At 44.1% G+C, this 18652-nt stretch overlaps 1 protein-coding gene across 2 annotated transcripts in view; it reads right to left on the minus strand.

Moving 5' to 3' along the window:
* The window catches only part of KSR1 (kinase suppressor of ras 1), a 170394-nt gene that overhangs the window by 31489 nt on the left and 120253 nt on the right, over positions 1-18652 (minus strand). For both annotated transcript variants that reach the window (XM_060693201.2, XM_060693202.2), the window contains exons 6-9: positions 8318-8378; positions 6834-6917; positions 2454-2515; positions 398-504 (exon numbers count right to left, since the gene is read on the minus strand). In XM_060693201.2, the coding sequence (XP_060549184.1) occupies positions 398-504; positions 2454-2515; positions 6834-6917; positions 8318-8378 (314 nt within the window). The remainder of the gene's footprint in view (positions 1-397; positions 505-2453; positions 2516-6833; positions 6918-8317; positions 8379-18652) is intronic.

Raw genomic sequence — 18652 nt, forward strand, 5'->3', positions numbered from 1 at the left:
ACCTCTTCGGCCGAAGAGGTTATAGAAAAAATGTTTTTAAAAGGAAAAAAAGCCTCTGCCAATCAGGCAAGTTAACTGGGATCGTCAGAGGCTTTAAAAAAAAGAAGAAAGCCTCTGCCGATCAGGCAAGTCAGCTGGGATCGTCAGAGGCTTTTTTTAAAAAAAAAGAAAGCCTCTGCTGATCAGGCAAGTCAGCTGAGATCGTCAGAGGCTTTAAAAGCATTTTTTTTACAATCTCTTCAGCTGAAGAGGTTGTAGAAAAAATGGTTTTAAAAGCTAAAAAAAAAAAAAGTTGGCCACGTCCACTCAGTCATATTACCCCTCTCACCCCCACCAAGCCACGCCCACAGAACCGATAGTAACAAATTTTACATTTCACCACTGCTCAATACTATACCTTTTTAGCTTGGGCTTTTGGAAGAGTCCCAAACTGTGGTTCTGAAGGCCGGTCTACCGGATTATTGATATCGGAAGGGACACTCTCTGTTCTCCTTAACCGTGGTACTACTGAAGCAGAGAGAAGACAAAAATCAGCATTTTACTTAGCCTTCTTAAAACTACAACAGCAACACTGAATTCAGAATAACAGAGTTGAAGGGACCTTGGAGATCTTCTAGTCCAGTGTTTCTCAACCTTGGTAGCTTGAAGAGGAGTGGACTTCAACTCCCAGAATCCCCCAGCCAGCAGCGCTGGCTGGGGGATTCTGGGAGTTGAAGTCCACTCCTCTTCAAGCTTCCAAGGTTGAGAAACACTGTTCTAGTCCAACCCTCTGCTCAAGCAGGAGATCCTATATCCGTGATGGCGAACCTATGGCACGGATGCCACAGGTGGCACGCGGAGCCATTTTGGTGGGCACGCAAGTGTTGCCCTAGCTCAGCTCCAGCACGCATGCATGCACTGGCCAACTGATTTTCAGGCCTTCCGGTCCCACCGGAGGTCGGGAAACTGTTTCTGGCCTCCGGAAGGCCTCCAGGGGGATGGGGAAGGCTGCTTTTGCCCTCCCCAGGCTCCTAGAAAGCCTCTGGAGCCTGGGGAGGGGAAAAAACGGGCCTACCGGGCCCACCGTGCCATCGCATGCCAAAAGCAGGTGGAAATGTGGGGGGGTCACATGCGCATGTGCGGGAGGGCGGGGCACATTGAATTATGGATGTGGGCACCCGCACCCGCTCCCCCCGCTTTTGGCACGCGACGACAAAAAGGTTAGCCATCACTGCCCTATATCATTCTGGACATATGGCTATCCAGTCTCTTCAGTGATGGAGCACCTACAACTTCTGAAGGCAAACCATCCCAGTGGTTAATTGTGTAGCCAACCAGCCAAAGATAGACGGGAGTAATATGTTATGTCAGAGGCTCTCATTTAGTCAGAATAACAGAGTTGGAAGGAACTTTGGAGGTCTTCTAGTCGAATCCCCTGCTCAAGCAGGAAACCCGATACCTTTTCAGACCAATCATTGTCCAATCTCTTTTTAAAAGCTTCCAGTAATGGAGCACCCACAACTTCTGGAGGCAAGTCATTCCAATGATTAATTGTCTTCACTATCAGGAAATTTCTCCTTAATTCCAGGTTCTCTCCTTGATTAGTTTCCATCCGTTGCTTTTTGTCCTGCCTTTTAGAAAATAAGTTGACCCCCTCCCTCTTCTTTGTGGCAGCCCCTCAAATATTGGAACACTGCATTCATGTCTCCCCTAGTTCCTTCTTTTCACTAGACTGGACAAACCCAATTCCCGCAACCATTCTTCATGTTTTAGCCTCCAGCCCAGAGGTGGTATTCAGCAGGTTCTGACCACTTCTGAAGAACCGGTAGCGGAAATTTTGAATACCGGTAAATACCACCTCTGACTGGCTTCTGCCTCCTGACTCCTAGCAGATCGGGAGGAAATGGGGATTTTGCACTAACCTTCCCCTGCCACACCCACCAAGCCATGCCCACCAAGCCACACCACGCCCACCAAGCCACGCCCACAGAACCAGTAGTAAAAAAAAATTTGAATCCCACCACTGCTCCAGCCCACTAATCAGTAGTGAAATCCAATTTTTTTTACTACCGGTTCTGTGGGCATGGCTTGGCAGGCATGGTGTGGCTGGGCGGGCGTGGCAGGGGAAGGATACTGCAAAATCCCCATTCCCTCCCCACTCCTGGGGGGGAAGCATATTGCAAAATCTTCATTCCCACCCCACTCTGGGGCCAGCCAGAGGTGGTATTTGCTGTTTCTCCGAACTGCTCAAAATTTCCGCTACCGGTTCTCCAGAACCTGTCAGAACCTGCTGGATTTCACCCCTGCCCCTAATCATCTTTGTTGCTCCTTTCTGCACTCTTTCCAGAGTCTCTACATCTTTTTTATAATACGGTGACCCGAACTGGATATAACTGCATATAAAAACTTAACATAAACAGCAAGTAATCCGGTTAAGAAGAAGAAAAGTTTAAAAAGAATATAAAGGCACTTACTAGGCAAGAAAGATATTCTACAGGGTGGGGCTTCTTTGGTGCATTTGTTATGACATTTTAATCTGCAAAAGGGAAAAGATACATTAGGTACAAGCTAAGCTAAATTGTCGTCAGAGAAAATATTCCCACTGCTCTTCTCAGGGGAAAGCAGGAGGCATCGATCAGAGTGTGAAGTTGGGATTGGAAAGACCAAATTCAGTCGCAGAACTTGGCTAGGAAGCTTTATGGGTGTCCAAGGTCCTGCAGCTGTATTAGAGTGAAAGTCCCATTAACCGCAACTAGCATTGATCACCGCTCATCCAATGACCCTGTCATTAAATGGAAATCGGAATACTTGTTTTTGCAAACATAAGCCAGCATCCTAATCATTACATCATGCTAGAGGGTTTGGGGTTTTTTTGAAGCCAGGGAAAATATAGCATCATAATCTAACTCAGTGTTTTCCAAACTCAGCCAGCCTCATGCTAGCTGGAGTATTCTGGGAGTTGAAATCCACACATTGTAAAGATGCTGAAGTTGAGAAACCCTGATCTAACTTATGTTCTACTTTTACAGCGCTCTAGCATTCTACTTAAAAAATTCTGATTTATCTTCTTAACCTCACTAGCAGTCACTCCAGTAACTCCAGTAACAACAACATTAAGTGTTGTACCTTATAATCCTTGACAAATGTATCTTGTCTTTTTATGTACACCTCAGCATATGCACCAAAGACAAATTCCTTGTGTGTCCAATCACACTTGGCCAATAAAAAATTCTATTCTATTCTATTCTATTCTATTCTATTCTATTCTATTCTATTCTATTCTATTCTATTCTATTCTATTCTATTCTATTCTATTCTATTCTATTCTATTCTAACTCATCCAAGTCAATTTCCCAATAAAGCATCAATCTTGTGAAGGGCAACTCACTTGCATCAACTAGACCAGAGGCCCCTAACCTATGGGCTGCAGCCACTACCGAGCTGTGGCTTATTCACAATGGGCTCACGACCATACTCATGCAAGCACCGCAGGCACTCTCTGTCCCACTTGTGCGAGCGTCACAGGAACTTGCGGCCCCACTTGCGCGAGTGTCGCAGGTGCTCTCAGCCCCCCTCGCATGAGCACCAGCAGTTACACACATGCACATACGCACACTGTGCCTGCCCCTCCCACAAAACCATCCCCTCTTTTCCCTCCCCCGGCTCTGGGCCACCAACCCAGAAAGGTTGGGGAACTCTGAACTAGACAGTGTTTCTCAACTGTGGCCACGTGAAGACATGTGGACTTCGACTCCCAGAATTCCCCAGCCAGCAATGGGGAATTCTGGGAGTTGAAGTCCACACACTGATTGAGAAACACTGATTTAGAGAATCCAAATTCCATAATGGAAACTGTTGTATGGCTAATTGTTGATTTGCAATTTTCTTTTTCCCCCTGGACTAGATTGTTGAGAGTGCTAGGATTCTTGGCACTTCTAAATTTTTCAAAGACCAGGATGGTACAATTGTAGCTGGTTTTTTTTTTTTTTTACGGTATCATTTATTTTCACATGTGGTGAATACTTGTGAGTAGAGTTGATATACCTTGATTTACAACCATTCACTTAGCGACTGTTTCAAGTTACAGCAGCACTGGAAAAAGTGACTTACAACTGGTCCTTGCACTTACAACGGTTGCAGCATCCCCATAGCTAAGTGATCAAAATTTGGGCACTTGATAATTGGCACGTAGTTATGATGTTTGCAGTATCCTGGGGTCATGTGAATGCTATTTGCGACTTTTCCAACTGGCTTCAGACAAGGAAAGTCAATGGGGGAAGCCATAACAACCAATTTATTAACAACTGCAAGTGATTCGCTTAACAACCATGACAAAAAGAGCCTTGGTCGTACAGGGGTTTAAGGCACCCTGTTATTAAGCTGGTTATTAAGACCAGCTGCCTGCAATTACTGCAGGTTCGAATCTCGCCAAGGCTCAAGGTTGACTCAGCCTTCCATCCTTTCTAAGGTAGGTGAAATGAGGACCCAGTTTGTGGGGGCAATAAGCTGACTTTGTATAAATATACAAAAGGATGAAGGCTATTGCTGAGCACATTGTAAGCCGCCCTGAGTCTCCGGAGAAGGGCGGCATATAAATCAAATTAAAAAAAAAAAAGTCATAAAATTGGATGTGACTCCCTTAACAACTGCCTTGCTTTAACAACAGAAATTATAGTCTCAATTGTGGTAATAAGTCAAGGACTACCTATATTATTGTAAACAATAACGACTCCTTTTTTCTTTTTTTTTTACTTCTTGTAGGGGTACAATTGCATCCTCTCTGCCTTTAGGAGTCAACCATTCTATATTCCAGAGATGGGCTTCACATAATTTAACAACCGGTTCGCCCAGTATCAAAAATGTGAGTGCACGCGTGTATTGTGACCTAGGCTCACTTAGTTAAAACAAGACACAATTAGTCCCAAAACAAAACTGTTTTATTATAACAGCTGAGAATTACTTCATTCCCAGCTTAGTCCAAATTAATTCTAAAACAAGTCCTTTAGAAAAAGTCCTTCGGGTTTATCACAAACCTTTATCTTCTTTGGCAGCCTGCCAAAGGCCTTTCTTGGCAAAGCCCCACAAAGTTCAGAAACATGAGACGCCGACTGGAAACAGATTTAGCAACGTTGCTTTCCTACAAAGAGCCCAAGAGCCTTTGCTACTTTTTTAAGCCTTATGGGGAAGGGTCAATCATCTCCTGGCCTTACTCCTGAGTTGTCCCTTTTGCTTTAGCTGCTCTTGCCTTCTGGCAACTCTGTGCATGCGTGCACTAGGAACAGGCTCCTCCTGTTCCTCTGCCTCTCTGCTGTCCGACTCTGGAGGCTCCGGAGTCCATGCATCACTCCCAGATGGCCCTGGCCCCATCTCTGCCTCTGACACAGAGCCCTTGCCCGGGCCTTCCCCAGATTCCAGGACTGGCCCATTGTCCTCCCCAGCCTCCTCACTGTCCAACTCCGCTGCCAGCTCCGCAGGCTGTTGGTGGACCGCTCACTCTTAGTTCACTCACATGCGCGCCTTACACACATGCACGCTGCATCAAAAACACGGTGATTGTATAAGATGGAATAGCGCCAGGGTAGGTGGGCAGGCCCAGCCACTGGCCGTAATTACCAGTTCACCCGAACTAGTCCAAACCAACTGAATCCCACCCCTGCTACATTTCCATTTTGCAATGTCTCTTTTTCTTTCCTTGAACACTCAGGGAAAGTTACACAGAGTATTTTCAGCATCTCCTGCTTCTCACTGTTATTCTCATCCAATGATCTTATTCCCTGCTTGACCATTTTCTTTGAAGTTACTCCACAGGCACTTTCCATAGCAGAGACTATATCTGAACTGATTATTCCCTGTAGTCATACAGTGATTCATTCACTTTTGACTCTTTTCTGGCAGAAAGACAAACATTATAATTACAGACTCCAGTCCTTTGCTTTTTCTATTCAGGGCAAAAAAAAAATGCTTTTATTTTTTTTATTCTCTTCCCAGGCTCTCACTTAGCAAAATATAAACTTTTGACTAAAGAAAGATTTGTTTGGGATTCTCCCCAAAACTCCCATTAAGTTGTACACTCAACAAGTGAGTGATCTTAGGATCCTGGCTGCTTTATATTTTTCTTACGATCTCTGCTTACTCAGCCGGAAGTAGTCATGTAATCAGTCACTGGGCAATCGGCAGATTTTACACAGCAATCCTTGTAATCAGCAGCTCTTCAGGGAATAACTTTTTCTGCTCTGGAGCTGAGTGTGCAGTCTTCAGAATATGCAGGTTCTCTAGTCATTTCCCTCCTTTCTTTTCTGTTGAATCCCCCAGGTGAATCCCTGCTAGGGTTCTTTGTTTGCTTGCTATGTTTTTATAGACTACTAGCTGATAACCTGGCGTTGCCCGGGTATTCATTTTTTTAAAGAACCAATCCTCCTTACCAGAGGGAGCCCCCTTGTGGAGTACTGTGAAGCCGTTACCATGGCAACTCCACTGTGCTGTACAGTAGAAGCCATTTTAAGGCACAACAGGCTGTATCTTAACAGAACTTGAATCCAAAATGCACACTATCACTGTCAAAAGTACTATGATTTGACACTATAGATATAATTCATTCCTTTTCATTTCAGCGGCCCAGGTGTTTCAGAGTTATGCTGGAACACACACACACACACACACATCCCGAGGGTATATTGTGGGTGTAATACCCCCACAGTATTTGTTTCCAGAGGATAAGTCATCTGTGTACCAAGTTTCGTTGAAATTGCTTGAGGCGTTCCAGAGTTATGCTGGAACATGCACACACACACAGCCGTTTTTATATATATAGATAATTTTCAACCACAAGGGGAACACCATTATCAGTGGCTTACCTGCAGTGTTTGCATTTTACTCCGAACATCATGCTTTTCTGACACACTTGGCACACCTGAGAGAGCCAGGATTTGGTAGAAAACCTGAATGAGAGGAAAACAGAACACAGCTATAGAAGAAGACGCTGAATTAAGGAAAGCAATATTATTGGTGAAAGATACACAGACAAACTACGAGGCCACATATCAAAATACAGGTAGTCCTCAACAGTTCATTTAGTGACTGCTGTGCTTAACAAAGGAAATGCCGTTCCCCATTGTGCTTGCAAGTTGAGGACTACCTGTATAACTCTTACAATTCCAGACAATTCCCCATACTAGCTTGGGTAAATGAGGTTTGAAATATAGCTCAAATCTGGACTGATTAATTCCACTTTTTTCCCATCATCGCCCCCATAGCCAAATGAACAACAGCGGTTGGGAAAACAACAATGCCATCCATCTCTAAGACAACGATGCTTATACAGGTAGGTTTTCTTAGGTGGCTCTTGTCATTTCAAACCTTTCTCCCCACCACCACATCATTATGCAACTAAACTGGGAAATTATTCCAGCCCCACTCAGATCAGCCAAGGGCTTGCAGGGGATTGAAACCAGCCTTTGACAGAGGCTGATTGGGACTTGCATGAAGGTTAGTCTGAGATTGTCTGAAGGTTGAATCATTGCAACTTAGACTAGACCAGGGGTCAGCAACCCGCAGCTCTGGAGCCGCATGTGGCTCTTTCATCCCTCTGCTGCAGCTCCCTGTTGCTGGTCAGCTCCATAATTGATAGGGCTTTCGGTTAGGACAGGTAGAGGAAAAAGGATGCCATGCTAGGAGGAGACTCTATGGTGGGAGAACTGGACTTCAGGTCTGCTCCAGAATTGAATGGGGACTTCTGGTTAGGACTTTTGTGGTTCCTTGAGTGTTTAAGGTTGCCAATCCCTGGACTAGACTTAGATTTTTTTTGTGGTTAGTTCCAGGCACCTTCCTTGGTCAGAGCAAGGCAGTTAGGCAGAGAGTTGTTGGACCTCACCTGAAAACACAAAACAATCCAGGTGGCCAGGAAGGCCCAACAGAGACTCCCATTTCCTTAGGGTCTTGCGTAAAAACAAGATGGAACAACAACTGATGACCTCCTTTTACCGGTCCACAATAGAAAGCGTCCTCTCTTATTGCATCACTGGGGGTTGTTAATATGATTTATTGGGTTAGGAATTTTCTGTCTTCACTGTGAGTTGTATTGTGTTGGGGGGTTGGTGGTGCACTGAGGGAGCTCAATCAATCTCATTGTACATATGTTGTGCACTGACAATAAAGATTTGAAATTGAAATTGAAATTGACTGTACCAACTCCTGCCACACCAACCTCAGGGGTTTCCTCCCCAAAGTATGTTGCAGACAAGTCTAACTTGGATGGTTAACTTGCAGAGCAGCTCTACCTGGATGGCTGAGAATCTTCATCAGCATTGGACTTGTGTGTTCAACCATCTGAAAAACTCACCTGTGTGTTACAGACAGGCCGATATCTCTTCGTACCGCTTGTGGCGATCCCTGGGGTAAATCTAGGAAAATAAGATTTTTTAAAAGTTGAGGTATTAGTTGACTTAAATGCCTTTTGTCAAATGGCCAGCAAAGCAGACAGTCTGTCAACTTCGAAACGGATCTAGGCTACCGCAGCCATCTTTTCATTTCTCAAAAATGAAAAGTGAAGTGGCTTGGAATGCCAGACCAGACGATAACACCAGATCGTCCCGTGGGAACCAAGGTCATCTCAATAGGGGCTGGCCAGAGACTGAAAGGAGTTGTCAGAGAGACACCAGAACACCTACCACATTTTTTCGGACTATAAGATGCACCGGAGTATAAGATGCATGAAGATTTCGAAGAGGTAAACAAAGGAAAAAAAGTTTTTGTCCTCCCCAGGCCCCAGGAGCACTCTGCAGGCCTCCCAAACCCTCTGCGCCTGTTTTTGCAAAAAACGGGCTTGATTTTTTTGCGAAAAACGGGCTTGTTTTTCGCAAAAACAGGGCCTGCAAAAGGTTTGGGAGGCCTGCAGAGTGCTCCTGGGGGCTGGGGAAGGCAAAAACGTGAAGCGTGGGGGGTTTGGGGGGTTTGCTGGGAAAAATTCTGGAGTTGAAATCTTCCCGTCTTAAACTTGACTGAGTTGAGGTACACTCCTATAAATTATTATATTATATATAAATTATTGAGTCTGTCATCTGCACCTCTATAACCGTCTGGTTTCTCTCTGCAACCCAACAAGACAAACACAGACTTCAACGGATAATTAGAACTGCAGAAAAAACAATGGCTACCAACCTGCCTTCCATTGAGGACCTGTACACTGCACGAGTCAAAAAGAGGGCTGTGAAAATATCTACAGACCCCTCGCATCCTGGACATAAATTGTTTCACCTCCTACCCTCAAAACGACGCTATAGAGCAGTGCACACCAAAACAACTAGACACAAGGACAGTTTTTTTCCCCGAATGCCATCACTTTGCTAAACAAATAATTCCCTCAATACTGTCAAATAATTTACTAAGACTGTATTACTATTATTCTTCTCTTCCTTACTAATATCTATCTCTTCCCACTTATTATTATAACCATGTTTCTTGTATCTTTAAATTTATATTGTTTTTATTTGTTTCCTAGTACGATTTGATAGTTTATTAGTAACCTTGACTATCACTAACTGTTGTATCCTTTTATTCTTGATGAATGTATTTTATTCTCTTTATGTATACTGAGAGCATATACACCAAAGACAAATTCCTTGTGTGTCCAATTACACTTGGCCAATAAAGAATTCTATTCTATTCTATTCTATTCTATTCTATTCTATTCTATTCTATTCTATTCTATTCTATTCTATTCTATTCTATTCTATTCTAAAGCTTCTAGCAGTTTTTTTCCCCTTTCCCAACTCTAGGTGGCACCAAATTCTCATTTCCCAATGTCTTCTGGTACTGTATGCATATTTCTTAACAGAATTTTAAATTACTTTTTTAAAAAAAATATTGTTTTCCCAACAATGGTGGAGGGCAGTCAATTGCTGGGAATGTGAGAGTACTGAGCCCAGTCAATTGCTGGGAATGTGAGAGTACTGAGCTCATTTTCCATAAATCCATGAGGTTCTTCAAATAACAAGCAAGTCTTTCCAGAAGCAGAAGAAACTCTGAGGTCACCTTAGATTAAAATAAAAATAACAGAATAACAGAGTCAGAAGGGCCTTTGGAGGTCCTCTAATCCAACCCTGGCACAAAATGCGGCCGCGCGGGTGGTTATGGGAGCGACGTGGAGTTCCCATGTAACACCCCTCCTGCACGAGCTGCACTGGCTCCAGGTGGTCTTCCGAGTGCGCTTCAAGGTTTTGGTTATCGCCTTTAAAGCGCTCCATGGCTTAGGACCTGGTTATCTACGGGACTGCCTGCTACCACCAATAGCCTCCCACTGGCCAGTACGCTCCCATAGAGAGGGGCTCCTCCGGGTGCCGTCGGCCAAACAATGTCAACTGGCGGGCCCCAGGGGGAGAGCCTTCTCTGTGGGGGCACCTACTATCTGGAACAAGCTCCCCCCGGAGATACAGAGGATCCTGGATCTGCGCACCTTCCGTCGCCCGCTTAAGACTTTTTTATTTCATCAAGCTGGCCTGGCCTAAATCTTCTCCTCTTTTTAAATGCAAATTTTAATCTGTTTTTAAATTATGGGATATTTTAAATTTGTTCAGCCAAATTATTTAATTCGTTTTTATTCTATTTTAAATTTTTGTATTTATGTGTTTTTATCTTCTGGCTGTTCACCGCCCTGAGACCTTCGGGAGTAAGGCGGTATAGAAATTTAATTTAAAAAAAAAACAAAAAAAACCCTGTTCAAGCAGGAGACCCTATACCATTCCAGACAATTGGCTATCCAGTCTCTTCTTCAAAACCTACAGTGATGGACAGTGGTTGGATTCAGCCGGTTCTCTCCAGTTCAGGCGAACCGGTACTGGTGACTGTGGTAGGCCCCGCCCACCCAGCCAGATGTAATGTCGTCCTATTTTGCCACCTTTTGAGGGCCATGTGCATGTGCTGAAGGCACGCATGCGAGCAAAGAGCATGCATGGAAGGCCGAGCATGCGTGGAAGGCACACGCTCACATTTGCGAACCGATAGGGAAGGTAAGTGAATCCCACCTCTGGTGATGGAGCACCCACAGCTTCTGAAGGCAAGCCACTCCACTGGTTAATTGTTCTCACTGCCAGGAAGTTTCTCCTTATTTCTAGGTTGCTTCTCTCCTTGATTAGTTTCCATCCATTGCTTCTTGTCTTATCTTCTGGTGCTTTGGAAAATAAGTTGACCCCCTCTTCTTTGGATATTGGAACACTGCTATCATGTCACCCCCCTAGTCCTTCTTTTCTCTAGACTAGACCTACCCAATTCCTGCAACTGTTCTTCATATGCTTTCACTTATTTATTTATTTATTTATTTATTACATGTATTTATATGCCGCCATTCTCCCGAAGGACTCAGGGCAGCGAACACAAGTTAAGATGTGACCCCCCTCCTGCGCGAGCTGCACTGGCTCCTGGTGGTCTTCCGGGTGCGCTTCAAGGTTTTGGTTACCACCTTTAGAGCGCTCCATGGCATCGGACCGGGGTACCTACGAGACCGCCTTCTGCTACCAATAGCCTCTCACCGACCAGTACGCTCCCATAGAGAGGGGCTCCTCAGGGTGCCGTCGGCCAAACAGTGTCGACTGGCGGCCCCCAGGGGGAGAGCCTTCTCTGTGGGGGCACCTACCATCTGGAACGAGCTCCCCCCAGAGATACGGAAGATCCCGGACCTGCGCACGTTTCGCCGTGCTCTCAAAACTTTTCTATTTCAGCAAGCTGGCCTGGCCTAACCCCCATCTTTTAAATTTCTAAATTTTTTAATTCGTGATTTTACAAATTGGGTGTTTTAATCTGTGTTTCGGCCGAAATATTTAATAATTTTAAGGGATTTTTTAATATTTGTATTATTTGTATTTTATCTTGGCTGTTCACCGCCCTGAGTCCTTCGGGAGTAGGGCGGTATAGAAATTTGATTAATAAATAAATAAATAAATAAATAAATAAAGAAAGAAAGAAAGAAAGAAAGAAAGAAAGAAAGAAAGAAAGAAAGAAAGAAAGAAAGAAAGAAAGAAACAAGTACAATAAAATCACTTCCAATCCCTTAACCATCTTTGTTGCTCTTCTCTGCACTTTTTCCAGAGTCTCTGCATCTTTTTTATATTGTGGTGACCAAATGTATGGTCTTACCAAGACCTGTAATATACATGTAATCCTTGACTTGCAATAGTTCGCTTCGTGACCATTCAAAGTTACAACAGCAGAACAGAACAGAAGAGAACAGAATAAACTATTCTCAAATGAATGTAGATCTTTAGGTGTTAAATTTGAAATTTGCTAATGCAGGAACATGCATCTGAAAGCATAATTTGCTTACCTAAGGGCTAGATAGTTCTGCCCCTAGTCATATAAATACAAAGAAGGATAATTTCATGTACATCTGTGGTTGTGAGCTTACGATTTCATGCTTCAGAGTTTTGAAACACTTCATAATGAGATTGAGGTTTGGGTTAGCAGTGTTTTGGCAGTTGTGTCTGAGAGCGATTATGTAGTAATGTTGTTTGGGTGGCTGAGGAAATGAAGGAACTATGCAAAGCAGTGTTGCTCAACCTTGGGAACTTTAAGATGTGGAGCTCAGTTCCCAGATTTCCCCAGCCAGCATAGCTGACTGGGGAATTTTGGGAGTTGAAATCCATTATCTTAACGTTCCCAAGGTTGAGAAACACCGATATAAAGGAAGGAGAGCTGGAAAAAAAAATAATTCAAATATTTGACAGTCCAAATGCAAAGCTGCTGAGCATCCGGGATTTAACAGATTTAATAGATTAACAGAGTTGGAAGGGACCTTGTAGGTCATCTAGTCCAACCCCCTACCCAAGCAGGGGATCCTACACCATTTCTGACAGATGGCTGTCCAGTCTCTTCTTGAAAGCCTCCAGTGATGAAGCTCCCACAACTTCTGAAGGCAACTTCTGTTCCATTGGTTGATTGTTCTCCCTGTCAGAAAATTTCTCCTTATTTCTAGTCCACAACTTACGGCCTGTTGCTTAGAGACCGTTCTTACGACTTGGATTTTAAGTTCTGACATTCACCCCCTGTCCCTGCGATAATGTAACTGCACATCAGAGGCTCAACAACCGGGCCACATTTACAGCCATTGGCAACGTCCCACGGTCATGTTTTTGCATTGGTTTTGTCGAAAACTGGCATCTACGTCTGGTTTTCAGCAAAACTGTCCACATAGTGAGCCATTGGTTTGCTTAACAACTGAAGCATTCACTTAATGACCATTGCAAACAAGATCATAAACGTTTGTCACAAAACTTGAGTCTTAAACAGCCTGGCATTAAGCATGGGGTTGGACTAGGTGATCTCTAACATAGCTTCCAATCCTATAATATAGGGCAGTGATGGAGAACCTTTTCAGCACCGAGTGCCGAAAAGGGTGCTCGCGCTCATCAGGGCCGCAACCAGGAAGAGAAGCTGCATGCACCGGATAAGGTACTTCCGGTTTCAGGCATGCGCATGCGAGCCGGCTAGCAAGTCTTCCGGTTACTGCCCCGCATGATCAGCTGGCCGGCACGCATTCTCACACCGGAAAACGGAAGACCAGTTCTTCTGGTTTCCCGCACTGCTGCACACACAAAGGCCAGCTGATCGTCACATGCGCATGCACGCCAAAAACCCAGAAGAGGAACAGGCGATGCCACGCGTGCCAGGCGACATGGCTCTGTGTGCCACTTCAGGCACGCGTGCCATAGCTTCGCCATCACGGATATAGGGTTTCCTGCCTGAAAAGGGGGTTGGACTAGAAGACCTCCAAGGTTCTTTCCAACTTGGCTTATTCTATGCTATGCTATGCTATGCTATGCTATGCTATGCTATGCTATGCTATGCTATGCTATGCTATGCTATGCTATGCTATGCTATGCTATGCTATGCCACTATGAACCCTAATCTGGCCTGGACTTTCTCTTGAAGACAGTAATTTCTATGTGAGCATCGTTAGATTAAACAGGGATAGGGAGAAATTTGAACTTGTTGATTTGAACTCTTGGCAAATCAAGTCCAACCCTGATCTTAGCTAGAGGAATGCAACAGAGGATGCAGCATGAAAAACAAGAAGCTAGTCCTCATGCATATACACGCAGTGCCCTCCGGCTTGATATTTTGGGAAGGCTACTGTAAGGCTACTGTTTTCAAATGGCGGTTCCTCCTCTTCAGCTAGGATCCCTAAGTAGGGTAGTAGGAATAACAGAATTGAAAGGGACCCTGGAGGTCTTCCAGTCCAACCCCCTGCTCAAATGGTTGTCCAAACTCTTTTAGAAACCTCCAGTGTTGGAGCATTCACAGCTTCTGGAGGCAAGCTGTTCCACTGATTAATTGTTCTAACTGTCAGGAAATTTCTCCTTAGCTCTAAGTTGCTTCTCTCCTTGATTAGTTTCCACCCATCGCTTCTTGTCCTGCCTTCAGGTGCTTTGGAGAATAGCTTGACCTCCTCTTCTTTGTGGCAACAGGAATTATTAGTGGTCCATGCAGGCTGCCTTCACACAAAATACTAACTTTGGTTTAGCCACGGTTTATTAAATCAACCATAATGGGCAGGGTTCACTCCATACGCTAACTCATAAACCATGTTTTAGAAAATATAATAGCCGCCTCAGACAACATGCTATAATATAAGCAAGCAAACTGCATTAAAGGGGCCTTAGCCTATATAGGTGGCCTTGCAGATGCTGTTGAATCACTATTTCCAGAAACTTCAGCCGCAGTCCTGGATTAACCATTAAGCAAGATAGGACTGTGTTTAGGGCATTAAGAGAGGGGGGGGTGCACCCCAGAGTTATTTATTTATTTATTAAACACATTTGCATGATCACCCAACATGCATGGTGACTTTGACCAGCTTTCAGCATTAAAATTCCACAATGTAAAAACCCAACCCTGTTTTGATATAATCTAATATTCTTTCTAAGATAAAGGTAACAATACCTTGCTGATTTTGAAGAATTAAGCAAGGTTGAAACTACTTGGCAGCTACCAAACCCCAGAAGTGTGTATTAAATTCAAGTTTTTAAAAAAAAAAATAATGGGAAAAGGCACTGGCAAACCACATCCATATTCTTGCTAAGAAAACTGCCTGTTTCTGTGAAGTTTATCAGGAGTTGTGAGGTAACTTTAGCTGTCAGCATGATTCTCAAGGAGGTGGCATTTAAACGATTTTTCTTCTTTATCTCTTTGATCCCTCTGTTCTCAAATTCTTTAAAACAGGGGTCTCCTGTTGGCAATTTTAAGCCTGGCGGACTTCAACTCCCAGAATTCCCCAGCCAACTGGGGAATTAAGTCCACCAGGCTTAAAGTTGCCAAGGTTGGAGACCCCTGCTTTAAAACATGTGGCGATCTTGGTATTAGTCTCTGTGCTTGGGTTGTTTGCTTGTAGACGTTTCATGACCCAACTAGATAATATCTACACTCCCTCACACTGATGATGTAACCTGGTTTTAACAGATTGTAACAGAGTTGGAAGGGATCTTGTAGGTCATCTAGTCCCACCCCCTGCCCAAGCAGGAGATCCGACGCCATTTCTGACAGATGGCAGCCCAGTCTCTTCTTGAAAGCTTCCAGTGATGAAGCTCCCACAACTTCCGAAGGCGACTTCTGTTCCATTGGTTGATTGTTCTCACTGCCAGAAAATTTCTGCTTATTTCCAGGTTGAATCTCTTTTTGTTCAGTTTCCATCCATTATTTCTAGTCTGGCCTTCAGGTGCCTTGGAAAATAGCTTGACCCCCTTCCTCTCTATGGCAGCCCCTCAAATATTGAAACACGGCTATCATGTCTCCCCTAGTCCTTCTCTTCTATTCACTAGACTAGCCATGCCCAGTTCCTACAACCATTCATCGTATGTTTTAGTCTCCAGTCCCCTAAGCAAACAATCATGTTCAGAGAGCACCAAGAACGCCACAATTCAAACCCTGAGCTACAGATATCTACTGAAAAGGCTCAAGGTTGACTCAGCCTTCCATCCTCTCTAAGGTAGGTAAAATAAGGACCTAGATTGTGGGGGCAATAAGCTGACTTGGTATAAATATAGAAAAGTATGAAGGCTATTGCTTAGCGCATTGTAAGCCACCCTGAGTCTCCGGAGAAGGGCGGCATATAAATCAAATTAAAAAAAAAAACCTTGAGTAAGAAGCAGGCTGCGTACCCAAAGAAATGGGTAGAAATGGAGTGAATAGCCCCACTGCCACAGCAGGCAGGACATAACCCTTATTTTCCGGAAACAGAATTTTAGGAGAAAATTCCTAAAATCAAAACTGTTTGGTAGTTGATTAAGTACAGGCAGTTCTTGACTTACAACATTTGTTCAGTGACCATTCAAAGTTACAACGGCACTGAATAAAGCGACTTTTGAACGTTTTTCACCGTTACGACCTTTGCAGCATCCCCATGGTCAAGCGATCAAAATTCAGATGCTTGGCAACTGGTTCATACTTATGACCATTGCAGCATCCCGGGGTCATGTGATCACTTTCTGCAACCTTCTGACAAGCAAAGTCAATGGGGGAAGCCATATTCACTTAACAACCCCGTTACTAAATTAATCACTCCAGTGATTCACTTAACGACGTGGCAAGAAAAGTTGTAAAATGGGGGCACAGCTCACGTAACCAATGTCTCACTTAGCAACAGGAATTTTCGGCTCAACTGTGGTCGTAAGTCGAGGACCACCTGTATTTAAAGTTGGATTCCAGTTAGCCTTTCAAAAATGCCCACTGTGTTTATAAAAAGGAATTGCTAAAGATCACAGCACAAATACAAATAAAACCTTCTTGGCTACCAACCCACTGCACTGGGTTGCCACGTGCAAAATGACTGTACTCCATCTACGAGGCCGATCTGAAATTCTCTTCCTCTCGAAAATGCACTTTGAAAACAATTTCCCTTTTATCAGCTTGAAAGAGAAGCCTTGGGGGAAAAATAATATACAAGAGAATGCCTCTGCTCCGTCTCCAATTTTAGCCAAGCTTGAGTAGATGATCATCTGGTAGGAACATTGTAACTGGGTCATTTAATGTAAGGCAGAGGTCTCCAAGCTTCCTGGCTTTATGGACTGGCCCGGGGGGTAGAGGGGAGGCAAGAGAGGACGATTCCGTGTAAGCACAAATGGAGCATCGCGCACGAGCGCAAGTGCTCACTGCTGGCGTAAATAGAGCTTCCTGCACAAGTGTAAGCACTCGCCACTCACGCAAATGGAGCTTCTCGTGCGAGCATGAATGCACGCCAATCACACAAATGGAATTGCACACACCACGGCCTGGTACCAGGCCGTGCCCCAGGAGTGGGGACCCCTGATGTAAAGGATCCCTCCGCAACGTTCAACTTACATGTTCTCTGAGCACCCTTCTATAATTCTGTGAGTGCACTCATTCCATTTCTTTGGTGTTCCTAATTTAGAATAGAATAACAGAGTTGGAAGGGACCTTGGAGGTCTTCTAGTCCAACCCCCTGCCCAGGCAGGAAACTCTACACCACTTCAAACAAATGGTTATCCAACATCTTCTTAAAAACTTCCAGTTTAGGAGCATTCACAACTTCTGGAGGTAAGTTGTTCCACTGATTAATTGTTCTAACTCTCAGGAAATTTCTCCTTAGTTCTAAATTGCTTCTCTCCTTGATTAGTTTCCACCCATTGCTTCTTGTCCTGCCCTCAGGTGCTTTGGAGAATAGCTTGACTCCCTCTTCTTTGTGGCAGCCCCTGAGATATTGGAACACTGCTATCATGTCTCCCCTAGTCCTTCTCTTCATTTAACTAGACATACCCAATTCCAGCAACCGTTCTTCAAATGTTTTAGCCTCCAGTCCCCTAATCATCTTTGTTGCTCTTCTCTGCACTCTTTCTAGAGTCTCCACATCTTTTTTACATCGCGGCGACCAAAACTGAATGCAATATTCCAAGTGTGGCTTTACCAAGGCATTATAAAGTGGTATTAACACTTCACGTGATCTTGATTCTGTCCCTCTGTTTGTGTTTGTTTTTGTTTTCCCTACTGCAAGATTTTAGGTGAAGAACGGGGAAGGGGGATATGGGGCTGCCCCCCCCCCCGATGGTTCTGGGTAAAAGAAAGTCAGCACAGAGAAGGTGTAGCTGTAGCTCATTTCAAGCACTCGACTTTCAAGAGCCATTACAGGCCAGACAAGAAAGCTACAGCGAAATAGACCCACCCCAGCTGCACAGAATGTTTCAGCCCCCAAAATGAAAGATTTTTCAAAGAAAAAAGCCAATAAAGTCTAGTTGTCTTTTGGAAAAACGTCTTTGGGTTCTCTGACAAAACACTCATCAGTGTCCCACTGTTTTCACACATAAACTGGTGATGTGGGGTGTTCTAATCCAACATGCTGAGGATGAGGATGAGAAAGACTGGTATAAAGAGCCTATCTAATAGACAGGTCTATTTGTCCTAAAACAACTTTCCCAAATCTGGGAGCCCTTCAAATGAGCGGACCTCAATTCCCAGAATTCTCAGCAATGGCTACCATAGTTGAGGAATTCTGAGATTTGCTAAACAACCACATGATTCACTTAATAACTGCAGTCATTCGCTTAACAGCCATGGTGAAAAAAGGTCATCAAATCAGACATGACTCGCTTAATGATCGCCTTGATTAGCGACCAAAGTTCTGATCTCAATTGTGGTTGTAAATTGAGCACCATTGTGTCTTTAAATTATTCTCTGG

The sequence above is a fragment of the Pantherophis guttatus genome, chromosome 1 (genome assembly GCF_059756535.1).
Source record: "Pantherophis guttatus breed Tessera chromosome 1, ASM5975653v1, whole genome shotgun sequence".
Taxonomy (NCBI): Eukaryota; Metazoa; Chordata; class Lepidosauria; order Squamata; family Colubridae; genus Pantherophis; species Pantherophis guttatus.